The sequence below is a fragment of the Aquarana catesbeiana genome, linkage group LG09, assembly GCF_042186555.1.
Source record: "Aquarana catesbeiana isolate 2022-GZ linkage group LG09, ASM4218655v1, whole genome shotgun sequence".
In the NCBI taxonomy this organism is placed as follows: Eukaryota; Metazoa; Chordata; class Amphibia; order Anura; family Ranidae; genus Aquarana; species Aquarana catesbeiana.
Genome location: NC_133332.1, coordinates 226,755,273 through 226,782,600, shown reverse-complemented (window position 1 = coordinate 226,782,600; position 27,328 = coordinate 226,755,273). Strand labels below are relative to the sequence as shown.

At 44.2% G+C, this 27,328-nt stretch overlaps 1 protein-coding gene across 1 annotated transcript; it reads right to left on the bottom strand.

Moving 5' to 3' along the window:
* Positions 1-397: 397 nt before the first annotated feature.
* On the bottom strand, positions 398-24,354 carry LOC141109006 (endonuclease domain-containing 1 protein-like). Its single transcript, XM_073600963.1, has 2 exons — positions 24,061-24,354; positions 398-961 (listed from the first exon to the last, which is right to left on the bottom strand). Exons 1-2 carry the CDS (start codon positions 24,352-24,354, stop codon positions 401-403), a joined length of 855 nt encoding a protein of 284 aa, XP_073457064.1. The 3' UTR covers positions 398-400.
* Between the last annotated feature and the right edge of the window lie 2,974 nt (positions 24,355-27,328).

Below are 27,328 nucleotides of genomic sequence, written 5' to 3'. Positions count from 1 at the left end.
TGGACCTCCAGCTTTTGCAGAACTACAAATCCCATGACGCATAGCAAGACTCTGACAGCCACAAGCATGACACCCAGAGGCAGAGGCATGATGGGACTTTTATAACAGCTGGAGGTCTGCTAATTGCATATCCCTTCTCTAGAGATTTAAGAAAGCAGTAGGTGACTCAACTTGCTGGTAAGTTTGTAGTGGAATGGCCTTTGAAGACCGTCAAAAGGGACGTGCAAAAGACAGGGAATGCTTTCTGTGTTTTAATAGTCTTTGTTTTTATTTGAAACCAATAAAGTTGATTTATTGCTATGGTTTATTACTGAATATTGCTTGTTGCTTTTTTGATAAACTTAGAAGTAACTAAACAGTCACCTAATGGAAGTTTAGAATATTTATTGTTGTGCACAGATTAACTGCAGTTGTTCTGGAACAGGGTGACAGTGACACCAAGCAGTGATTTCAACTGGCTCTGCAGGCTTGCAATGCTAATCACCTGCACTGAGTTGGCGTTGTTTGGCGCCAGGGCACCCTCAGCTCTTATAGGCTGGTTGTTGTTGTTCAGGCAGCAATAGCCACTCCATATGTGGCTGGGAATGTTGATCCTGTTCACACCGTTGACAGAGATCCAGTTGTTTCCAGGCACCACACCAGTCACCACGTACATCCTACCACAAGTAGCTGCAATATCCCGTACTCTTTTTTCATTGTTTCGCCAGGCACCGCTGTTAAGAGGCCCATGCATGGGTGCCACGTTGGTTAGCGTGTAGGTAGCTTTTTGGATAGGCCCATCCGGATGGTCGGCATTGGGGTTCAGGTGTCCTTTGTGGTAGTTGCTTCCCGTGTAATCAGAGTTGATGGCCTGATTCGCTTTGATGAGGTCTGCAGCAACACCAGAAAGGCCAAGGCTGCGAATTGCAGTTTCGGTTGCAGGCTGGAGCATCATTTCTTTGGGAAGCCTGGTGTCCACCAGCTGAAAGAAAAATGGAAAAGTATGTAGGAAACTGGAGTAGTTAGTCTTAAATCTTAATTTTTTTTTTTTGGTACTGTGGAGTAAGGTTAAAATTTCTGTCAGGTCTTTATTTACTTCTGTCATCTTTTCTCTCATTTCCTATCCCTTTATACGTAGTTCCTACAGTGGGAGTGAAATAAATAGGGGGTGGTTTTTGGATTCCCCCTTTTTAAATTATAACTATGCATTATCTTGTCTGTTCCTATAGTTAGCTAGTCTATCGAAGCTCTGATAATATTAATGGCGATGATATATTAACATAACATATATTTGGAGGGGCTGCAAACAACCACACCCCTCCCCTCTGGGAGCGGGCAGTGGCAGCGGGCATCGGACATCTCCTCCATTCCTCCATTTCAGCGGCCATGCGTCTCCTCCCTTCCTCCTAGGCGTCCAATAGAATCGCCTATCCTTTCAGCCAATCGGGTGTCGGGTCTCAAAACCTGCTTCCTGATTGGCCAGGAGGAGGATCAGTGTTACAACAGTGAATATTCATTCACTGTAATAACACACCTGGGTGGGCTCCGTTTGCATTATATGTACCCCGAGCCCACATTATTTTGAAGCCTATTAGAGCCTCTGGCTCTAATCAGGTGCTTCAAAAAACCACCCACCCCGCATTGGAATCCATGCGCCTGACGTCCTGAAAGGAGTCGGACGCATGGATGGGGGGCAGGGCGGCGCCCGTGCACCCTTAATGGAGAAAGAGTAAAAGGGGGCCTTCATGGTTGGCCCTCACATTTTAAAGCACTCAGAGACACAATCCACACAAACACCCTCTACCAGCCCGTGTAGTCCTCTGTCCAATGAGAAGCTATAAGGGGCTGTCCTTCCTAATCACCTGAAGGTATGTTATTACCCCGAACATCCTCCAGAAAGCATGTTACTGTCTTTCAAAAGGGGGCACTGGGGCAGCATTACTCTGTGAACACCTGCCTTGACCCAGGTCAACATTCCATTTAACATCTTGTTCCTTTGATGTTGTTGCAAGTCAGGAAATCAGTCATTTTAATTTTCACCTCACCAGGAGGTCTGAGCAGAAGCTCCTCTACCCCCCCATACATCACATCAGGAGGCATATGCGAGAACATCCTTCAGGAGATGAATTCCCATTTGCGACCTCTTGTTACAAACACCCTACTGTGTAAACTGATTTACCTGTTGCTCCAAGATGACTCCCAGCAGGCCATATGGCTCTGTGTTAACCAAAGAGTAAAATTCATAAATGTCTGATATTAACCATGTTGCACCTTCCAACAGGGAGTGAACGTCTCTAAGACAGGAATGTCAAGACAGCAATAAAAATTATTGTCAGAAATTGTATCCCTTCCCCACTCTATTAAAGTTGTGTTTTCTTATTGGAGTGACTTTGCATCACTTCCTGTCCTGACGGGAAGTTAGAGGAAATCTCCAACAGGAACCCAGATATTATTGAAAACCTGGCAGAGGTTCTAAGCCTTCCATGCTCTATCCAAAACTAAATAAATAGTTCTGGCTGAAGTTGAACTCCTCCTATGAGAAACAGTGAGTAATGCCTCATTACAACAGGAAGTTAGAAGATACCCCAGAACAGTTTTTTTTCATTTTTTCTTTTCAATGGAGCTCTGCGGTGTGGTGCTTATTGATCCCTGGGATAAAAAAAAAGTGAAATTACAGCACACAGAACAAAGTGCATGAGGGTGCAGAAAAGAGCCAACCTCTGAAGAGGAAGGGCTTGCATCTCTGAACCCCCAGGGGCGCAACGCTCCTAAATGGGGCTCCAAGGACTTGGTGAAGGCTGTCCCAGAGAAAAAAAAAACAACGGGGAGAAAAAAAAATACTTGAAAGCTACAGGTCCTCTCCCATCAGGGCAGGCCTCCAAAAAACCTGAACCCTCTGTCTCTGAGAGGAAAAAAATACAAACTGCGTGTGCAATGCTAGTGCATAAATAAGATACACCAGAACAGGTGTCCCGGTTGACTTCCTTTCTCCTCCTGTTCCAATGAGAAATGTCAATGTTACGATTTCCACACACTTTATGTACTATCATTGAGCCAGGTAGTAAGAGGGAATCTCCCACAGACCCCTTTCACACTGGGGCTGCAGCCGTGTTAGCGCTAAAGCGCTGCTTGTTTTAGTGATGCTCAATTGCTGTTCAAGCGGTGCCTTTTGCGCCACTTCTCAGCCGCTAGCGGGGCGCTTTTAACCCCAAAAAAGGGGTTAAACACTCCAGTTTTTCAGCGCTTTGAAATCGCTGCCTATTCATTCCAATGGGCAGGGGCGTTTTGGGAGCGCTGTATACAGCGCTCCCAACCCGCCCCAAAGATGCTGCTTGTGGGACTTTTTTTCCCGTCCCGTAAGTGCACTGCCCCAGCGTGAAAAGGCACACTGGAATGAATGAGGTCAGTTTTCAGGCGCTTAGCAGAGGTTATTTCTAGCACTAAAGTGCCTGAAAACCGCTCCAGTGTGAAAGGGGTCTAATGCAGATATAGAGGGCAAGAGACCAGTGTTTCTCAATTCCAGTCCTCAAAGCGCACCAACAGGTCATGTTTTCATGCTCTTCATTATTTTGCACAGGTGATTTGATCAGTTTCACTGCCTTAGTAATTACCACATCCGTTTCATCTGTGGGAAATCCTGAAAACATGACCTGTTGCTGCGCCTTGAGGACTGGAATTGAGAAACACTGTCCTAGACCTTACCCACGCTGCAAACCTTTGTAGATACACCTGTTTTACTATTCTATTGGATGGTTTTGTTTGACATGTTCATAATATCTTTACTGTAACACACAAAATATGATAAAATCAATTCCAGATGTTGCACCCTGATGTTTAGGCAGTGCTGCTCCTAAATTTACCTGCCAGGTGTAGTTACCTTGGCTCATTCTTAGGGATCAATTGAGTTCACCCTAAATCTGGAATTGCTGCACTTCTCTCTTCTGCTGCTAGGTGGCCGGGTACCTGGTGACATTGGAAAAAATAAGGGCAAAGCAAGGACAGATAAGGCGTATGTGGGGTATCTCAGCCAATGGGCAGGGGTTTTCTTGAATCCCTTGGCCTGCTGGGAGAGCCTATATATTTGGGTGGAGTCAGGTGATCAGTATTCTGTGCCACCTGGATGGCTGTCTGGGTGGACGTGTGTTGTATTGCCTGGGTTAGTTTGGGCCTATCCCGGGCACATCTGGCTGCTAGGCTGTCTGAGGGCCTATCCAGAAGCAAGGGAGCAGCATAGGGTTGGGATTGCGGCTTGCAGTCCAGCCGGAAGTGACAGTTCGGCTGGCCTGTCATGGTCATAGGTAGAGGTGAGGCTGTCGCCACTAGGGGACCATCCACCTTGCTACCGGGGACCACGTTGGGTGGCTGGGGCAAGTACCGGAGCAGTATTCTCACCAACCGGGGATGGTGAAAAATCAGGAATCTTCAGAGGGTGTCAAGCCAGGGACCCAGCCAGCGGAGGTGACGATTGCAGAGCAGCCTTGTGTGACAAGCCAGGGACCGAGCAGGCCAGTGGGGTGAAGCTTGAGAAGTATCTGGAGTGCCAAGCTAGGGACCCAGCAGAGAAGTGAGGGTGACGCTCGAGGGAGATACTAAAGTGCAGATTGGAAGAGCTTAAGGGATTTGGTGGCAGTTAATTTAGCAAGTCTAGTGAGAGGCAAAAGAGACTGGGAGCTCAGTGGGTTGAGAACCTACAAGAAGTAATTGTAAAGAAAGTGAAGGAGTTTGTTACAACTTGTGTTAGGAACTATTCTAAGACTGTTGCCATAAGAGACAGCATTCCTACACATGCAGATGTGGTGTCTTGCTGGATGCCTTTCCCTGCATGGCTGTCTACTTGTAGAAGTCTCGGAGTCTGCTAATAACATTGTAACTACCTTAAGGCTGTCTTGGCCCTAAACCCTCTCTCCCAAAGTTCTGTTCAAGAGAAATAAATCTCTTTGCTCTTTGCAAGTGTCTGGCGCCCATGAATATACCTTGCACTAAACCCAGTATGCCTTACAACCCACTCTATATGGAAGGATGTCAGAAGCTCTTGGCTCTGGAGCTTCTTATTAGACTAAAGGAGGCCTGGGACCTTTCTACACAGATTAAAAAAAAAAAACACATAAATACATATGTCCAAGACATATATGTGTTGTTTTCCATTTATTGTATTTTCTTTATTTATTATGTTCAAATATAACCATTTTTCCTTTTAAATCAGGTAGGTGGCACACTGGGACACCCACTTCATAATTGTCTCAACACTTTGGTTGTAAAATAGACCAGGATAGCAGGAAAGATCAGATTGCCAACCAGCTTGCTCTTAGTGTTAGGCTTTGTCAATAGGTAAAAAAAAGTCAGTCACTCAGATCAATTTATAGCTAGCAAAGGGCAGGGGCATGTGGTCAGGGCAGTACACCTAACAATACCAGGCATCCCAACCTGCAAAAACTAATTTCAGAGAAGTGGCAAACTTATTTCAGGGAGGTGGCACTTCGCAGTGCTTGTGGGGAAGGAGGTGGGTGGTATGTGGCAGTGGACGGTGTCAGTATTTTTAAAATTTTTAATAATAGATTTTTTTACAATTTAATTTGTTTCTTAATTTTTTTCACAATGCTTTTTAGGGGGAGGGGGTTGGGGCCAGTGGACAGTGTTGGTAGGGCACGGGAGAGTGGTGTCAGTAGTTTTTTATTTTATTTTTTTACACTTTTTAACTTTTTAGAATTTTTTTTACAATTTTCTTTTATATTTTTTGGGGGGCTTTGGTGAGATGTCAGCATATACATGTTAATTTTTTTACTTCAAAGCAGAATATATATATCTGCTCTGAAATAAAGTAAAAAAACATAACAAATAAACAAACAGTGTGTATGTGTGTATATGTGTATATATATATATATATATATATATATATATATATATATATATATATATATATATATATATATATATATATATATATATATATATATATAGTATGTAAATGGTGCAGCGCTAAATTAAATGATAAAAGTGAAAACAAGGCTAAACCAAGAGCCTCGAGGGAAGCCGCCGCTTTGATCCAGTGATATGGTCACCTGTGTGTGCTTCTACTCAGCCGCCTTTCTGTAAGTGCATTACTTTATTAAGCTCATTAAATTTAAATAACATACTGCACTATGGGAGTCCTCTCTGTTTTATATTTTGAGTGACATCGCCAACCCCAGTGGTGCAGCTTTGGTCCCTACTATCCTCTCAGGTGTTGAAGATACCACAGCCTTGAAATGTTCACACGGTTCTTGGGAGACCTAATTCCCGGGGCTTGGTGAGACCAACTTTTTGGTCTGTATAGCTGGTAAGGAGCCATCCTTTTTCACTTTGGGTGTTCCGGTTTCATTGGATAAAGGGACTTTTTTCTCGTCACAGTACTAATTGCAGTACTCACTTGTTGAAGTTTATTTTTCCTTTTGCGAGTTCATTGGGACTTTATATTCTCCATTTAATTTTATTTTTACCTTATCACGCATGTTAATATATTTCACTTGTGATTATCAGATTCACAACATTCAATTGTGGACTCTATTGACTTATTTATTTATTTGAATATTGTTATTATGTGCATATTAGTGATGTTTATTTGACCAGTTTCACACCACTTAGTGATTTTATTTTCAAATCACCAGCATATATCACATATGTTTGCTTTAGTTTTCTTGGTTTAGCCTTGTTTTCACTTTTATCATATAATTTAGTGCTGCCCCATTTACATACTATATGATTTTGGGTTTTGTATTGCGAACTCTTGGTGCGAGCTGCTTATAATTTCTTGTTTCTTTTTATCTTTGCTTAGTTGATATTCTTATTTTAGCGCAGTGTTTGGCCATTCGGCCCCCTTTTTTTCATATATATATATATATATATATATATATATATATATATATATATATATATATATTGTCTTATGCTGTAAGGAGGTGGCCGGAGATTCAACACAAGTTCTCTAGCGTTTGAGAATTCTCCCATTAAAATCAATGCAAAATGGCCGCCAGCCGGAAGCCTAATTACAAGGACAGATTGTTTAGTGTTGATGGCGATGCTACGAGCGGAAGCTGTTTGCAGAGACGTCTGCGGGGACAGAGTCAGTCTTCACAGCTGTTCCCTGCCGCACCAATCATTCGGGAGGTGCTTGCGAGTGTGTGGGAGCCGCTGCAGAAATGAGGGAGTCTCCCGCACCTCGCGGCAGACTTGAGATGTCTGCAATACAAAAGTTCCCCAGCACCCAGTCCAGCTAGTCAGCACAAAAAAAACAATTAAACTGGTTAAACATTTAGATTAAAACATAGCTTTTTCTTGCATACGTAGCCTCAGCCCGGCAATGCCTTGTCAGTTACAGAAGCAGGCTGTGTTTCCCCTCCTGCTCTTCTTTCTCCTCCTTCACCCACTGCTGTGTGCAGCACAGACTTGAGCAGCTGCTGGCTTTCTCCCCTGCCCCTCCTACAGCTTCATAGGAAGATAGAGCTGCTCTGCGTGAAGATTCCTTGCTACCCATCCCTCATGTCAAGCAGCGCCAGTGGACCAATCAGGGGAGGAGGGAGGAGAATCATGGGACCCGTAGTGCTCTCAGGAGTGCGGCTCTAGGGAAGTGAATAGGGCTCGGACTACCCGGGCAATTCACCAGAGGTTTGGAGAGAGCAGAGTGAAGCAAGAGAGCGTAAGGACCTGCTACAGCACTCTGTGCCTACATCCAGGGAATATTGAGTGTGACCTATGTACTAAGAGACTAAGCCGCTGCCAGGACATTGTCTGTGCTGTGCTGAGAACAAGAGTTGCCCCAGACAACTCAGAAGTGACATCTGACCAGAGGGACCACTGCTGCTGTGTTGCTGGGTCTGGTGAGAGGCTGATGCGGCCATAACCTTTTACTACTAGAGAAAGTGAACCTTTCAGGAACTGACTACACAGCTGCCTAGTAGCCTTAGTGCTGCCTGCAGATTTCACTGGGATTGTTCTCATGTGCATCAACTTGGCCCCAATGCTAGCTGGCTGAAAAGTTAGGACTGGAGACTTCTCCTTTACAGAGACCTAACTCTAAACCAGTTTGACACCCTCTACCTAGGTAGGTGCTAGAGTTAGGGTTTATATAGTGCAGGTAAATTTAGGCAGGCCTGGCAAGAAGCTAGGCCTGTTTGTTTTGATCTGTGTGGGCTTGGAGTAGCTCAGAGTAGGCTGGTGACTCACAGGGAGCATCATCTTTTGGTTACCTCCCTCTGGCTTCTAGAGGATTCTAGAAGAGAGGAGGGGGGAAAGGTGGAGCGATCTGGGGTGTTCTAAGGAGCCCTGACCAATCCCCAAACTGGATTGGCAGGGGGCAGATACCCAGGGTCAGCCCAGCTGGGGAGGAGAGTTCGTGTGGAAGAACTGAGAGATGGAGTACTAGCTGTTGGGGCCTTTGAGGGAACTCCTCGGTCTGGGGGGGTGACCTTGGGGCCTGGAGCTTGGGAGTGGAAGGGACCCTCGTACAAACCACAGGGGTGTTTTGACCAAGAGCAGGAGAGGACAGTGGAAGGTACTGCCAGGCAAAGTCTCCAGGAGAGATCCACCAGGTGTCGGTGAGTGGCAGGCACAGTCAAGAGAGCTGGGGAGGCATGCCGGAGTGGACTGGGAGTGTGCAGTCTGAGATGGATGTAGAGTCAGCGGGAGAGACTGTGATGTCATAGGCAGTGGAGTCAGACAGCTGCAGCCAGGAGGGCTGGCAGGGCCTGAAAATCACTGACTGGGAGCAATAGTCCACCATAGGTCAGTTAGCACTAAAGACTTTTCCTATTTTGCTGCTACATCAAAGGGACCCGTGGTCCCTGTCTGCAAATGGCCATTGCGAAGGCCTGACTGTGTCAGTGTTGGGCTTAACCATATGCTAGCTGTACCTTCAGTCAAGTGTTGAGCAGGAGAGAAAGAGAGTAATGCCTCGTACACACGATCGGATTGTTGGCCAACAAAACCATTGAATTTTGTCCGAAGGGCATTGGCTCAAACTTGTCTTGCATACAAACAGCCACACAATTGTTGGCCAACAATTATGAACGTAGTGACGTACTAGACGTACTATGTGGTTTTTCAGCTCTTTAGCGCCATTCTTTGGGCTCCTACTGCTAATGTCGTTTTAGTAGAAGTTTGGTGAGTTTTGATTCGCGCTTTTCATTTCGCACTTTTCATTTCGTGCTTTTCATTTCGCACTTTTCATTTCGCACTTTTCATTTCGTGCTTTTCAGTACGTTTCTGAACCGCCGTTCGTCAACCAGACATGTTGCGGAATCAGAGGAGATAACGTGTATTTATTATTGGCCTTGGAGTTATTGCTTTGCCATTATTTTTTTGGTTGAATAATGATTTGATTTGGTATATTTTCTATATTTTTGGATCCATAGAATGCACTTTTTGGTTAAGTTCTATTGGCAGATAGCATGTCTAATTTTATTTGTTCAAATGACAGTTTTGGAGTAGGCAGTTATATTTTAAAAAATACAATGTAAAATTGACAAGGGACACCAACACTACGGGATAATGGTGTTGTGGTAACTTGCCCAAATAAAAAAAAAAAAAAAAAAGCATAATATTATTCTAGATAACACTAGAAAAAAAAAGCCTTTGAAAATGTGTTTGCAACAACTCCATCAGTATCACCAGCAAAGCAGCTTCATTATTATCCCATTAAAGAAGAAGAGAATTCTGCGCTGCATTTGGAGATTTCATTTGCCACGTCACGAATGTTAATTCTCCATTATGAACGCTAGTTTACAAAACCGACCGTTTCTGGCTCGTCCTTGCTTCCGAGCTTGCGTGTTTGTACTTTGGACTTTTGTCCGACGGACTTGTGTACACATGATTGGAAAATCCGACAACACACATTTGTCCGCGTAAAATTTAAAAACCTGCTAGCCAACATTTGTCCACGGAAAGACCATCAACAATCGTCCGATGGAGCATACACACGGTCAGATTTACCGCCAACGGCCTGTCATCGAACATTTCCCGTCGGAAAGTGCGATCGTGTGTACGCAGCTTTACGGTCTGCAAGCAAGTGATGTGCTGGAGGATACTGGAGTTGTAAAGTGTACATAGAAGTTCCACTTGATCATATACCCTAACCCATTCAAGTTCAAATCCCCTCAATAAAAATACAAAAGAAAAACAAGCATATGACTGTTCATTGTCTCAAGAGTGACTGAGAAGTGAAAGACGGGCTGGGCAGGGTGACAGGTGGACCACAACTTTCAGCAGCCCCCACGGGGGTACCGCTACACCAGTTATAGTATTCTTATCCACACTGCAATTAATGTTTATAAGTAATAGGTATTATAAATGGTATACCGCCCTTCACCAAAAACTAATACCTCCACCGCGCCACTATGTTTCACAAACTGAATGTGAATGTGCTCAAAATCAATCTATACAATAACCCACGTGGGGAATTGAATTCCCACACCCACTATGAAGCAGCCCCTTTAAATTATAATGCATATACTAAGTATTTAATCGGAGATGTCTGTAAACTACCCAAATCCTCCCACAGACATCTAGGAAAAAATAAGAGGCGCTTTCAAACAAAAAATCAAGTGTATTAAACACAGTGATGGTGTGACCCTCTACACATGTGTATGTGAACACTAATGCAAAGGTGAAATCTATAAACAAATCTACACAAAATGTATATAGGTGTAAATGTACCAGCCAGATCAGTGGTCAAATAAAAAATAAGAGGCGCTTTCAAACAAAAATCAAGTGTGTTAATCACAGTGATGGTGTGACCCTCTACACATGTGTATGTGAACACTAATGCAAAGGTGAAATCTATAAACAAATCTACACAAAATGTATATAGGTGTAAATGTACCAGCCAGATCAGTGGTCAAATAAAAAATAAGAGGCGCTTTCAAACAAAAATCAAGTGTGTTAATCACAGTGATGGTGTGACCCTCTACACATGTGTATGTGAACACTAATGCAAAGGTGAAATCTATAAACAAATCTACACAAAATGTATATAGGTGTAAATGTACCAGCCAGATCAGTGGTCAAATATCGATCAACACAGTGATGGTGCGACCCTCTTAATGTGTATAAACCTTACATGCAGTGTAATCTTAGGAAATACATATCTCAATACATTTCCAGTGATAAAACCTATCCTGCCACTTCATATCATGCTGTACATGCAAAAAATATTATTACCAAATATATCCAAAAATAAAAAATACAAAATACAAATTAACTTCAAAAATATAAATCAGTCCACAATAAAACGTGACCACACACGTGAGAAAAATGTGTCCAAATAAAGTGGTAATAAATCTTGATAAAGCACAGGTGATGTTGTGTCTCCTCCACCTCTCCTCTTGTGTGCAGTGATTCCACTCCCTCAAGACCTATACTCACCGATATACTCATGATAAAATACAGCTCAAATAAAGTGGAAATCACATGGGATAGCCCATGAATAAGTCAACCTATGACGAAACGTCGGGGGCGTGGCTGTGAGACGTGACGTGCAGCACTGTGAGCCACACTGAAGGAGAGGAGCATTGTTTACACGGAGGGACGGAGGACATCCAAGGGAGGGGTGAGATTGATAACCCTGCACCAGCACACCTCGGGTCCGCTGTGACCACTTGTTTTATTTGGATCCACTGGAATTACGTTTGATGTGATTTGCACTTTATTTGAGCTGTATTTTATCATTTTACATGTGAGTGTACTGATTGAAGATTGCAGTGATTTTAATAAATGTGTGATACTGGTTTACACTATTGGAGCACATATTATTTTTTTCATGTGGACTGGGTTGGAAACATTCACTGTGGAACAACGATTGATCCTACTACCTTGGTGTATGGTAGATAAGCGATTATTGCCTTGCATGAGAGTGCTGGCAAATTAAGTCGGTGAGTATAGGTCTTGAGGGAGTGGAATCACTGCACACAAGAGGAGATTTTTTGTGCATAGGACATGGAAACAAGCGACTCAACTTGAGTTGAAAACATAGGAACTGGGGTGGCAAAAATGGCAGCAGGTGCTCTGGACCGATGAGTCAAAATTTTAAATGATTGGCTTTAGCAAAAGGCAGTTTGTTCATGAAGGGCTGGAGAGCGGTACAATAATGAGTGTCTGCAGGCAACAGCGAAGCATAATGGAGGTTCCTTGCAAGCTTGGGGCAGTTTTTGTGCAAATGGAGTTGGAGATTTGATCAGGATTAAAGTGGTTGTATACCCTTATTTTCTACTTTTAGCTAGAGGTAAGCCTATAATAAGGCTTACCTGTAGGTAAAATTAATATCTCCTAAATCTGTACGGTTTAGGAGATATTCACTTTGCATGCAGCTTCTGTTGTCAGCGGCGCATGCACTGTGAATGTTCGGCTGAAGGTCCAGCAGACACTGCCGGACCTTGCCGGGAAGAAGACCCCCGCACACATCTGTGGGAGTGACATCATCGTGGCTCTGGCCACTCTAAGCGCCGGAGCCGTGAACCTGGAATAAACGCAGAGGGCAAAATGTCAGCTCCCTTGGCGTGGACCGGGCTGCGATACGGGGACCTTGTTCTAAGGTAAGTATTTCATAATGAGCTAGTATGTGGTGCATACTACCTCATTATGCCTTTGCCTTACAAGGTTTATTTATTTAATTTTTTTTTTTTACATGTGCGGGTATACAACAACTTTAATGGTGTCCTCAATGCTGAGAAATACAGGCAGATACTTAGCCATCATGCCATACCATCAGGGAGGCGTGTGATTGGCCCCACATTTATTCTGCAGGACAATGACCCCAAACATACAGTCAGTGTCATTAAGAACTATCTTCAACGTAAAGAAGAACAAGGAGTCCTGGAAGTGATAGTTTGGCTCCCACAGAGCCCTAATCTCAACATCATCGATTCTGTCTGGGATTACATGAAGAGACAGAAGGATTTGAAGCAGTTTACACCTAGAGAAGATCTGTAGTTAGTATTCCAAGATGTTTGGAACAACCTACCTACTGAGTTCCTTTAAAAAATGTGTGCAAGCATACCTAGAAGAATTGAAGAATTTATGCTGAAGGAAAAGGATGGTCATACCACATATAAATTTGATTTGGACTTCTCTTCTGTTCATTTACTTTACATTTTGTTAAATGATAAAGATAGACTATTAACACTTCTATTTCTAAAAACATTCTTAATTGACAGCATGTTTTCATACCTGCTGAAGACTTCTGCACAGTACTGTGTACATTTGCAGATATATGTGGGGCTATACTGCCACATCAAGGTACTTCTGTAAAGTGTGGTCACTAACCCCTTAGCTTCCAAACTGGGACGTATACAAAATATAGTCAATAATTATTTGGTGCTACATTGAAAACATGCCTGCTCTCAATTTATGCATTGATATATACATACAACATATATATGCAATGTTTGGAGCCCAAAAACTTCTACTGTAACCTAAATGTTGAAAAAGTTTAATGACTTTTATAATAGTAGAAGTGTAGCACCTTTAACCACTTGCTGACCAGCCACTGTATATATATATACTATATATACGGTGGCAAGTCTAATCTATTGCGCAAACCGCCATACCCATACGGCGGTCCGTGCATGTGACACTGTGGGCGCGCAGTGGGAGCACGCCCGTGGGTCCCACCGGCTCGATGTCCTTTGGCGACCCACGATCACAGTACACAGAGGCAGAACGGGGATCTGCCAGTGTAAACAAGGTTAGATCCCCGTTCTGACAGGAGACATCATGGAGATCTGCTGTTCCCAGTGATCGGGAACAGCGATCTCTGTGGTGTGCCAGCGAACCCAACCCCCACACAGTTAAAGCACACCCAGGGAACACAGTTAACCTCTTGATCGCCCCCCAGTGTTAACCCCTTCCTTGCCAGTGTCATTTATACATTGATCAGTGCATTTTTTTAGCACTGATCAATGTAATAATGTCGCTGGTCCCCAAAAAGTGTCACTTAGGGTCAGATTTGTCCACCGCAATGTCCCAGTCCCGCTAAAAATCGCAGGTCGCCGCCATTACCAGTAAAAACATACAAAAAATTTTAAAAGTCCGAAAATCTTTCCCACAGTTTGTAGACGCGATAACTTTTGCGCAAACCAATCAATACATGCTTATTGTGATTTTTTTTTACCAAAAATATGTAGAAGAATATATATTGACCTAAACTGATGAATAAATTAGTTTTTTTATATTTATTTTTTTTTGGCTATGTATGATAGCAGAAAGTAAAAAATATTGTTCACAATTGTCGGCCTTTTTTTGTTTATAGCCCAAAACAAACAAAATGCAGGGGTGATCAAATACTACCTAAGAAAGCTCTATTTGTGGGAAAAAAAGGACATCAATTTTGTTTGGGTACAGCGTCGCACGCCTGCCCAATTGTCAGTTAAAGCAACGCAGTGCCGTATCGCAAAAATGGCCTGGTCATTGAGGGGGTAAAACCTTCCGGAGCTGAAGTGGTTAAAAACAGGTGTAGGTGCTGTCCAGTCCTGGGAAACCAGTCCTCAGGAAGGATGTGCTGGAACTGGAGAGAGTCTAGAGAAGGGCAACAAAGCTAATAAAGGGTCTGGAGGACATTAGTTGTGAGGAAAGGTTACGAGCACCGAACTTATTCTCTCTGGAGAAGAGACGCTTGAGAGGGGATATGATTTTTAATGTGCAAATACTGTACTGGTGACCCCAGAATAGGGATAAAACTTTTCTGCGAAAGGGAATATAATAAGACACGCGGCCAATCATTAGAAGAAAAGCGGTTTAATCTTAAACTGCGTAGAGGGTTCTTTACTGTAAGTGCGGTACATGTGTGGAATTCTCTTCCACAGACAGTGGTTTCATCAGGGAGCATCGATAATTTAAAAAACTATTAGATAAGCACCTGAACGACTACAAGATATAGGGATATACAATGAAATACTGACATAAAATCACACACATAGGTTAGACTTGATAAACTTGTGTCTTTTTTTTAACCTTGCCTACTATGTAACCATGTAACTAAATGAAAACAAAATAAGGGGGCGTGGCCAAGCTCCCAGCAGTGATCCGGTAACCGATCCTCCCCCAGCCCACATACCGACTTTATTTTGCCCTATGCAGCACGGGCACAATCCTGAGACCCCAGGGGATCATCCGCCGGCTCTCTGCACCAGAGGAAAGTTCCGAAAAGGACAGACTGAGATGACGGGCCTGGAGATCCAAGATGGCGCCGCGGCGTCCTCAGTGAAGCACACACCGCGCGGACAGGACAAGCTGAAAGACTCTTGGTCTAAAGCAAGTAAGACGCCAAAATTTACTGGTAAAGACACCCCTAGAGACATGATCTACTATGCACAGAAAATGGCTGGGACATTGGGAACAGAGCAGTCATCCAGCCAGGCTGGGACACATGCTATGCAGGCAGACATCACACAGGTGCTCTGGGGAGAGGAGGAGGGGGAGCAGTCAGCCCTTGCATCTGGGGAACCACAAAGCCCAGCGGACCCGGACGCTATGCAGCCTACTTTAGCTGACATACTCAGAGCTGTGAACAACTGCACAGCTTCAGTTAACACCTTGAAGGAGCAATTTGGGGGTCTGAGAGAAGATCTGTCATTACTAAGGCAAGACATGCAAAAGATACGTGAACGCACCACGGCTGTGGAAAGCAGAGTCAGTGACATGGAAGACCAGTTACCACCTATGACACAAGATACCAGAACAGCACTGCAATTAGCCAGGGATGCATGCGACCATGCAGAGGATCTGGAAAATCGCTTAAGGCGAAACAATGTTCGCATAGTGGGGTTGCCTGAGAAAGTGGAGGGCAGGGACCCCACTACCTATGTTGAAAACTGGCTAATGGAACTTTTTGGGAAAAATGCATTCTCCCCAATGTTTGCGGTAGAACGTGCTCATAGAGTGCCCTCACGCCCACCTCCACCAGGGGGCCCTCCAAGATCCATTCTTGCAAGAATTTTACATTACAAGGATAGAGAAGCAGTGCTGAGACAGGCTCGAGAGAAGGCAAATGTTCTCCACAATGGCGTTTGGGTATCCTTCTATCCGGACTTCTCGGCAGAAGTCCAGAGGCGCAGAGCTAAATTCACTGACGTGAAACGCAGACTGCGACTTCTGCAACTCCCATACGCTATGCTATATCCGGCGACACTTCGGATTGTGGTGAGAGGCCAAGCACAATTCTTTGAATCCGCTAAGGACGCTTCAGTCTGGTTGGATAGGCATTGAAACAGCAGGCTCCACAAGACGAAGACTGAAAGGACTAAACCGGCTACTTGCAGAGGGCTGGGATACTAGAAAATGTTATTTTGTTCCTTTTTTCTAGATGGGCAACCAGAACATACCCTATCCTCTATTTCCAGTGTTGACAGATGTTCCTTGGCTGGGGGACTGAATATTCCTAAGCAGTGCAATGAGAGCGAATTGGATTAAAAGTTGAATTTACGAATGATCACTTTCAGTAAAAAAGAGCGATGGAATGTCGCATACGTTGCTAAAGTTGCCATGTTGGCAGAATGTGCAGTTTATAGCACAAGAAAGTTTTCTTTTTCACCACCCCCCCACTGAAGTGGGGAAGATCCTAGCAATAAAAGCTACAAGCAGAACGCATGATATCTCAACAGGACACGAATTCATCAAACTTATGGCAAACCTAGCAGAACCTTGCTACAGAAGTGGATCCACTACCTTGCACAGGTGCGCACAAAGTACCGGTCAACACTACTTACCTACCAGCAGACATGGCGGACATCCCATTAGTATCCTGGAACGTTAGGGGACTACACTCCCCATTGAAGCGTACCATGATTCGCATGTGTTTGAAGAAGTACATCCCCGGAATTCTCTGCTACCAGGAGACCCACTTGACTGCGGACACTGTGAGCTTCCTGGGATACTCCTGGGTAGGAAAGGCCTATCACTCCACGCACACCTCCTATTCTAGGGGGGTGAGCGTATTGATCCATGGCAACCTGGACTTTGAAGAAATCGCAAATGAAATTGATAGTGAAGGTCGTTATGTCTTTCTCCATTGCGGGTTGGGTACGCTGACTTGTGTGCTGGCGGTGGTATACATTCCTCCCCCCTTCACGGCGGCGGTGCTTAGGTCTCTGCTGACATTTATGGATGGCAGGCCTGACGCACCGCTGTTGGTAACGGGGGACTTTAATTGTTGCTTAAATCCAGTTGAAGATAGACACCCGGGACCCGGAGCCTCTGCCCTCTCCAGGGCTACCCCCCTGGCGCGGTTGTTGCAAGAGGTGGGCTGGGTGGATGTCTGGAGACATAGGAACCCAGGAGTTAGACAATTTACATGTTTTTCCAAGGCCCATGGTTGTTTGTCTAGAATTGACCTGGGGGTGTGCAGCTTAAACATGCTCCCGTTTGTTTCTGATATGATACATAGGCCCCGCAGTGTATCTGATCACTCACCAGTGGTTATACGGCTTATAATTGCCCCAATAGTTACACTACCTAAAGCCCCTTGGAAATTCAATGCTTTTTGGTTGAAACTGTTCCGCTCACACGAGGGGATAGTTGGGAGCATGTGTGAGTTTTTCCGCACCCAGGATCCAAATGAATCGATGATTGGGCAATGGGATGCCTTTAAGGCATATTTGAGGGGTGTGTTAATTGCTGAAATGAATAAGGTTAAACAAGACTCTTCCGCACTTAAAAATGAACTTGAAACTAGAGTACAAGAGATGGAACAATTATATGTCACGGATCCTTCTGATTCGACCAAAGAGGCATGGCAGGCGGCTCTTTCTGCATACCGTCAACTGCTGTCCTCATCGACCGACAAGAAGAGATTCTTTGCTAAGCAGGCGTTTTTTGAGGAGGGCGAGAAAACAGGCCGCATACTGGCGAGAATCGCAAACTCATACCAGAAGTCCCCAACTATAGGTGCTATTAGGACTAAGGAGGGTAACATAGTTAACACGCCTGAAAAGGTGCTGCAGGAACTAAACATGTTTTATGAAGATTTGTATAAGCCGGGTACATCTTATACATCTGAGGAGTTAGAACAATACTTAGGACAGATAGATTTCTCAAGATTAAACAAAGATCAGAGAGGGCTCTTGGAGAACTACCTTACAGTGGAAGAACTAGAGGATGCGGTTGGATCTTTTCCTAACTGCAAAGCGCCCGGGGAAGACGGAATTCCCATAGAAATATATAAACAGTATCCTACTGAATTACTACCCTAGTTGCTTAAAGTCTTTAATAGAGCCCGGGAGGAAGGCCGCCTACCAATATCAATGTCAAGGGCCAATATTGTTCTGTTACTCAAACCTGGTAAAGATCCAGTGGATCTGGGAGTGTATCGCCCCATCTCCCTGCTACAAAGTGACGTGAAAATATTAGCGAAAGCTCTGGCCATTAGATTAAATGGAGTTATTACTTCAATTGTCCATGTAGACCAGGCTGGTTTCATGCCCAATAAATCGACGGCAGTTAATTTGAGAAGGCTATTCCTTAATATGCAATCCAAAGCAGACAATATGGGTTCCAGGGCCTTGCTGTCACTGGATGCCACTAAGGCATTTGACAGCATAGACTGGAATTATCTATGGTTGGTCTTGCAGAGTTTTGGATTTGGCCCCCAGTTTGTCTCTTGGGTCAGGCTCCTTTATAGTCGACCGGAGGCCGCTGTGAGGGTTTCCGGCTATCTTTCCCCAAGCTTCGTGTTGAGGAGGGGTACGAGACAGGGATGTCCCCTGTCTCCTCTCCTCTTCGCGCTGGCTATTGAACCATTGGCGATCGGGATCAGGGCAAATCGGGGCATTATAGGCTTCTGTTACGGTGACATGCAGGAAAAAATTATGTTGTACGCCGATGACACCATGCTCCTACTCGGTGACACCGGCCCCTCCCTTCAGGAGGCCATGTCGACCATATCTAAATTTGGGAAGTTCTCTGGCCTACATATAAATTGGTCAAAGTCTGCCCTTCTTTTACTGGATGGAGATGAATCACAGGAGGTGTGCGCCACTTGTCCCATCCCGATTGCCACTACTTTCAAATACTTAGGGATCCAAATCACGTCCCAGCCCCGGGACTTTATACATTTAAATATATTTCCACTCCTACAGCGCTTCAGAGACAAAATTAAGACCTGGAACTCTCTCTTAATGTCAGTAGCAGGTAGAGTAAACCTAGTGAAGATGATTCTTATGCCACAGTTACTTTATTTTCTACATAATACTCCTATGGTTATCCCCTTAAAAATATTTCACATAGTCAATGCCATTTTCCGAACCCTTATTTGGAAAAATGGTCCCGCCCGGATCAAATTAGAACACCTACAGAGACCCAAGGACTGTGGTGGATTGGCATTGCCCAATCCATGGCTGTACTACCTGGCCTCCCAACTGCAGCATCTGATTGGTACATTTGTCCCGTCACAAAACTCATCCCACAGGCTAATGATTCACACAGTGGGTAAGGGACCGATTCACATGGCTTTAGAGGCATTGGCCTTCACTAAACCACATAAAAAATACCCAACGTTTAGTCTGATCCAAAAGGTGTGGAATAAGACCAAATATCTCCAGAACGTAGATGGATATACGGAATATAGTCCCATTTGGCATAATGACACATATGGGGAACTAGCTAAATTACAATGCGGAGCTCGTTGGAAGCAGTTTGGAATCACTTATATCAAGCAAATATTTAGGGAAGGTGTGTTGCGAACATTTGCTGATTTAAAAGAAGCGTATAATCTGCCAGCATCAATGTTATTCTACTATATGCAACTTAGACACGCAGTACAGACACAGGGCCGCTCCTCGGAGTGGCACTTGTCCCCGACCCCGGTTTTCAACCTTCTGGGGGATGCTGGCTCATCTAAGGGATTTATCTCCAAATGCTATGCCATCCTGTTGCAATCCGTGATGAGACACCATCCCTTGAGGGTGAGAGAGAGGTGGGAGGCAGAGGTGGGACAGCTAGACGGGGATCAGTGGGAAGAGATCTTTCAGGCAGTGAACCAATGTTCACTTAATGTGTCACAAAAACTCACCCAACTATATATACTACTGAGAACATATTATACTCCGCACAGATTACATTTAATGAACAGGCTGACGGAACCAACATGTACTAGATGTAAACGTGAGCATGGTGACCTGATACATATGCTGTGGAGATGTCCCAAGTTACACATGTATTGGGCAGGAGTGGTGCAAAATATTAACTCAATCTTTAATGTGAGTCTTCCACATGACCCTAGAGCGTGTCTCTTGGGTGCTCTGGAGGAATACGAATGGGAAGGACACAACAGAGAAGCTGTGCATAGAGTACTTTTTCAGGCCAGAAGGCTGATTATGACTCACTGGAAGTCCGATAGGTCCCCGACTGTTAAGGAGTGGACTGAAAGTATTAACACAACTCTAAAAATGGAAAAGTTGATTTACCAACATAGAGGTAGCATGCCAAAATTTGAAAAAATATGGGGTCCATGGTTAGATGTACCGGGATTAGCACCTATGGAACTGGTATATGACAGGTTGTTAGGAATCAATGCCGGATGAGACATAGATAGAGGTTAACTGTGATTGGAACAAGCTTTTAGCTGTGTTATATTGAGATTGTTACTTGGCTATTGGAGTATGGGTTGCATAAGAGGTATTGTGTAATCCTGTTTACAATGTTTGTAATGCTTTCCCTGCAAACTCAATAAAATCTTGTTGGATTAAAAAAAAAATGAAAACAAAATAAAGCTGAAAAATTATATTATGGTTTTCTGCTCCTGATATATGACCTACTGTATGTGATCTGCAAGGGCTGGGACAGTGATAATAATGGGGGATTTTAACTACCCGGAAATTGACTGGAGTAATGGCACTGCTGGGACAGTTAAAGGGCAAAAATGTATAAACCTATTACAAGACAATTTTATGGTCCAGTTTATTGAGGCCCTGACTAGGAATGATGCTCTGCTGGACATGCTAATCTCAAACCATGCAGAGCTTATTACTAATGTTCATATAAAAGAACATCTGGGTAGCAGTGACCATAACATGATTTCATTTAATGTTAGCTGTAAGCAACAAACACAGGCGGGTAAGATAAAAACACTTAACTTTAAGAGAGCAAATTTGCCCGTGTGTCAGTGCGTCATGGCATGGGGGGAGGCTCCTGCTCTTCTCTTCATCTTCATCCTCTTCTCTTCTTCCTTCTTCTCTTCTTCTCTTCTTCATTTTCTTCTCTGGGCCGCTCCGCATCCATGCTGGCATGGAGGGAGGCTCCCGCTGTGTGACGGCATCTCCTCGTCTGACGGTTCTTAAATAACGGGGGGCGGGGCCACCCGGTGACCCCGCCCCCTCTGACGCACGGGACATGACGGGACTTCCCTGTGGCATTCCCCGTGACGTCACAGGGAAGTAAGGGGGTACCCCTTACCATTTCACACAGGGGGGGGCCGGGATCTGAGGGTCCCCTTGTTAAAGGGGGCTTCCAGATTCCGATAAGCCCCCTGCCCGCAGACCCCCACAACCACCGGCCAGGGTTGTGGGGATGAGGCCCTTGTCCTCATCAACATGGGGACAAGGTGTTTTGGGGGGCTACCCCAAAGCACCCTCCCAATGTTGAGGGCATGTGGCCTGGTATGGTTCAGGGGGGGCCCGCACTCTCGTCCCCCCCTCTTTTCCTGCGGCCTGCCAGGTTGTGTGCTCGGATAAGGGTCTGGTATGGATTTTTGGGGGGACCCCACGCCGTTTTTTTTTTTTTTTTGCTCGGGGTTCCCCTTAAAATCCATACCAGACCTGAAGGGTCTGGTACGGAATTTAGGGGGAACCCCACGTCATTTTTTTTAAAAATTTTGTCCGGGGTTCCCCTTAATATCCATACCAGACCTGAAGGGCCTGGTATGGAATGGGGGACTCCCACATCATTTTTTTTTTTTAATTTTGGTTCGGGGTTTCCCTGTGGGGAATTCCCATGCCGTTTTTATCAATGAACTCCTATGTGTATTGTCGGCAATGCAATAGCCGCGTTTTAAATGGGTTTTTTCCTTTGAAATGTCATTTTGCTGTCAGACTGTTCTAAACACGGGAAACATGCGCCCCTTTACAGGCATACTATAGACACCCCCCCAGGTACGAAATTTAAAGGGATATTACACTTTTATTGTTTGACTTTAAGCATTATTAAAATCACTGCTCCTGAAAAAACGGCCGTTTTTAAAACTTTTTTTTGCATTCATCCATGTCCCCTGGGGCAGGACCCGGGTCCCCAAACACTTTTCTTGACAATACCATGCATATAAGCCTTTAAAATTAGCACTTTTGATTTCTCCCATAGACTTTTAAGGGGTGTTCTGCGGCATTCGAATTTGCCGCAAACACCCCAAATTGTTCGCTGTTCGGCGAACTTGCGAACAGCCAATGTTCGAGTCGAACATGAGTTCGACTCGAACTCGAAGCTCATCCCTACTCACGACCAAAGTTAAAATGGCTATAAATAATAATAAAAGAGCTTTTAAAAAATATACAAATTAAGGAAAGCTATCATCATTTAAATGTTACAAAGAATATAATAGAATATGTAAATAGAATATGTAAATCCCCAACCCCAAAAAATTCTTCAAATATATTAATATTAAAAATGTCAGGTCTGAGCATGTAGGCCCTTTACAAAATAATCTAGAGTGGGAGACTGGGGACAAAGAGAAGGCAAATTTATTAAATACTTTCTTCAGCTCTGTGTATACAAAGGAGCATGGGGGAGCTCATGTCCATAATGGCGGTGGTAGTGACACAGCCCCAAATTATCCACAATGGCTCAAAAGTGATATGGTCTTGAAATATTTAGACAGAATAAAGGTGGATAAAGCACCTGGACCAGATGGGATCCCCCCACGGATCCTAAAAGAATTAAAATCTCTCATTTCAAGGCCATTGTTTCTAATTTTTAGGGACTCATTAATGACGGGAATGGTACCACTGGATTGGCGCAGGGCCATTGTGGTGCCCATATTTAAAACGGGATCAAAGTCTTTATAAAGTAACTATAGACCTGTTAGTTTAACTTCTATAGTCGGAAAGATACTGGAGAGTTTAATAAAAGACCACATAGATGAGTTCTTACTGGAAAAAAATATTTTAAGCAACAGACAGCATAGAGTCATGAAAGACAGAAGTTGTCAAACAAACCTATTTCTTTTTATGAGGAGGTAAGTAAAGCCTTGGACAGAGGAATGGCTGTGGACGTGGTGTACTTGCATTTTGCAAAAGCGTTTGACACAGTTCCCCACACACGGCTCATGTGTAAGATAAAGTCTACAGGCTTGGAAAGATCAACTTTTAAATGGATAGAAAACTGGCTAAAAGACAGAATTCAGAGTAGTGGTTAATGACTCTTACTCTGAATGGTCTAAGGTTATCAGTGGTGTACCCCAAGGTTCAGTGCTGGGACCCTTACTTTTTAATACCTTTATAAATTATATAGGATCTGGGATTAAAAGTAAAATTTCTGTCTTTGCAGATGACACTAAGCTATGCAGTGGAATAACGTCCTTACAAGATATCTCCAATTTACAAGCCAACCTCAATGCACTGTCTAATTGGGCAACTATGTGGCAAATGAGGTTTAATGTTGATAAATGTAAAGTTATGCACTTGGGGGCTAAGACTATGCAAGCATCATTCATACTAGGGGGAGTACAACTGGGGGAATCAATGGTGGAGAAGGATCTGGGGGTTTTGGTAGATCATAAGCTCAATAATAGCATGCAATGCCAATAAACTCCCTCCAGAGGTGGTTCTGGCAAGCTCAGTAGATTGCTTTAAAAAAGGCCTTGGTTCTTTCCTAAATTTACATAATATAACTGGGTACTAACATTTATAGGTAAAGTTGATCCAAGGAAAATCCAATTGCCTCTTGGTGGATCAGGAAGGAATTTGTTCCCCTGCTGTAGCAAATTGGAGCGTGCTTTGCTGGGGTTTTTTGCCTTCCTCTGGATCAACTGTGGGTGAAGGATTGTGTATAAGGGATTGTATTTTTTTTTTGGTTGAACTAGATGGACTTGTGTCTTTCTTCAACCTGACTAACTATGTAAATAAACTATCTCACCTGTGGCTCCAGTCGGAAAGTCTGGTCAGCTCCTGTGACATCTCCAGGCCTTGTGTCCAAGATATAAGCAGAATACAGAGCATACCGGTTTCCCTTGTGATACATGGAGGCGAAGAAGGGATTGTTGTAGGTCTCATACATCTGGCAGATGGGGGTCAAGGTACCGGAGAGACTGGTAAACCCAACAGGAGGTTTGCTGGCATAGAACTGGCCCAGACAGTCACTAAAGTTTGGGCTGACTTTGGCCAAGCCTGCATGAGCCAGAGCCAAAACCACAAAGAGTTGGAACACCATGGTAGGACCTTCAGGAATTCTCAACTGTCCACAAACCTGGTGTGTACTCCCTCAACTACAAAACTTTGTTGTGATCCGCACAACTACACTCCCAATGTTTATAGGTCCCATATGACTTTGTGAACCTATTGGTATTTCCATTTGATTACAATCAACTGAGTAAAGTTGGCCTTCTGAAGGTCAGGCTTCTAGCAACATCTGGAGAGTTCTCAGCATATAAAGTGGAATCAAAACAACCACCAATTCAGAGATGGAAAACAAATGTTTCTTTTCTCAGAGCACTTTTTCAGGCATTTAAAACAGGGGGCGGATTTACTCAAACTGGTGCACTCAGAATCTGGTACAGCTGTGCATAGTAACCAATCAGCTGCTAAATTCAGCTTGTTCAATTAAGCTTTGCCAATAAAACCTGGAAGCTGATTGGTTTCCATGCAGAGCTGCACTAGATTCTGTGTGCACCAGATTTAGTAAATCTCCCCCAAAATTCTCAAGCTATTGTTGTGTTAACTTTTAGCCCGCATTTACACAGGAGCACAGCGAATTTCAGGTCTTTTTACTTGAGAATTTTGCAAGCGTATACAAGCATTTTAGAAGTATATTACAAGCGTTGCACATGTGTATTCAAGTTCCAGGTGTTTTGGTTTTAATCAATGGAAAGCACTAGGGTGGAGAGCTGCAGTTTGAACAGAAAATATGTAACAAAATGCTAGTAAAATGCTCATGTGACATGTTTTTAGGCTTTCCCATTTAAGTCTAATGCCCTGTACACACGGTCGGACATTGATCGGACATTCCGACAACAAAATCCAGTGATTTTTTCCGACGGATGTTGGCTCAAACTTGTCTTGCATACACATGGTCACACAAAGTTGTCGGAAAATCCGATCGTTCTGAACGCGGTGACGTAAAACACGTACGTCGGGACTATAAACAGGGCAGTAGCCAATAGCTTTCATCTCATCATTCATTCTGAGCATGCGTGGCACTTTGTGCGTCGGTTTTGTGTACACACGATCAGAATTTCCGACAACAAGGTCCTATCACACATTTTCCATCGGAAAATTCGACCGTGTGTACAGGGCATATGGGGCCAAAAAAGCTCAAATCTGCCTAAAAGAAGCTGATGTACTTTTCTGAGTGATAGGCCTTTTGCTACAGGGGACAAAATGCTGATGTGTACAGGGCCATTAAAATTAATGGGATTTGGCTTGTTGAGCATCTTAGAACTGTAGCAGAATCTCTGACCTCTTTCAGTCTAATGGGAACCTTCAAGGCCAAAGATAACTGGCATCCTTCAATAAGTGGTGGGTTGTGAGGCACAGTGGGTGGAAAGGTGGTAAAAGTCATTGGGCGCCAGAGACTTCTTAGATGTAAAAGAGGTTTATTTCTTTGACAGTCCTTTTTATATTTTGTAGAGGAAAGAGGGTTAGGGCCAGGACACCCTTAAGTAGTTGCAATTTCTAATGGCAGACTCTGAGACTTCAATAGGAGAACAGCAGTACAGGGAAAGGCCCCAACAAGATGCCACTTCTGCACGTGCAGGATCGCTGTCTCCTATGATAACAGTACTTAAACAGTTCCCAACTCAAAGTAACAGTTCTCTCAGCTGTACTACAAATTCTCCTTGTAGTTCTTCAGCCCCTTGAGCTCCTGGTCTCTCACGGGACTCTCTGATTCGCTAACTCAGAATCTCATGAGCTCCTCAAGGCTTTTACGGTGGTATCTCCCTTAAGCGCCACCCACGCTTCCCTGCTGGGTCCCTAGCTTGGCACTTTGGATACCTTCAAGCTTCACCCCTGCTGACCGGCTCGGTCCCTAGCTTGACACACAAGGCTGCTCTGCAAGCGTCACCTCTACTGGTTGGGTCCCTGACTTGATTACCGCCTGATATTTCCCAATTCTCCACCATGCCCATTCGGTGAGAATACTTCCGGTACTTGCTTCAGTTACTCACTGTGGTCCCTGGTAAAGGTGATTGGTCCCTTCGTAGTGATAGCTTTCCTTCTACCTCCGACCACTGACAGATTCTCCGGCCAGCAGAACCGTAACTTTTTGTTAAACTGCAAGCCGCAGTCCCAACCCTGCACTGGCCTCTTACTTCTGGATAGGCCCTCACACAGCCTGGCAGCCTGATGCCCCCCGGATAGGCCCAATCTCCGGCCTAGCAGCCCGGGGTGTACGACACATGTCCACCCAGACGGCGTTCTGGGTGGCACACAAGAACACGGATCACCTGATCTCACCCGAATATATAGGCTCTCCCAGCAGGCCAAGGGATTCAACAAAATCCCTGCCCATTGGCTGAGATACCCCATATACCCACAACCTGACCTTGAGTTGTCCTTCTCAACCTAATACCTCCAAGTAGGGATGAGCCGAACACCGCTCGGTTCGGTTTGCACCAGAACCTGTGAACGGACCAAAAATTTGCGCAAACTTTAGAACCCTATTGAAGTCTATGGGACTTGAATGTTCGAAATCAAAAGTGCTAAATTTAAAGTCTAATTTGCATGGTATTGTCCTAAAAAGGGTTTGGGGACTCAGGTCTTGCCTCAGGGGACATGTATCAATGCAAAAAAAAGTTTTAAAAATGGCGTTTTTTCGGAAGCAGTGATTTTAATGATGCTTAAAGTGAAAAAAAAAGGTGAAATATTCCTTTAAATATCGTACCTGGGGGGTGTTTATAGCATGCCTGTAAAGTGGCGCATGTTTCCCGTGCTTAGAACAGTCCCTGCACAAAATGACATTTTTAAAGGAATAAAAGTAATTTAAAACTGCTTGTGGCTTTAATGTAATGTCGGGTCCCGGCAATATGGATGAAAATCAGTGAGACAAAAGTCCTCAAGTTACTCTTAGTGGGTGCAGAAACGGGCCCTGCTGTGAAATATTAGATAAAGAATTGTAATTACATGTCCCTGTTGAACAGGGTCAGAAAAATTGGGCCTTTGGTGGTGGTGGTGCTGGTGCCACAACA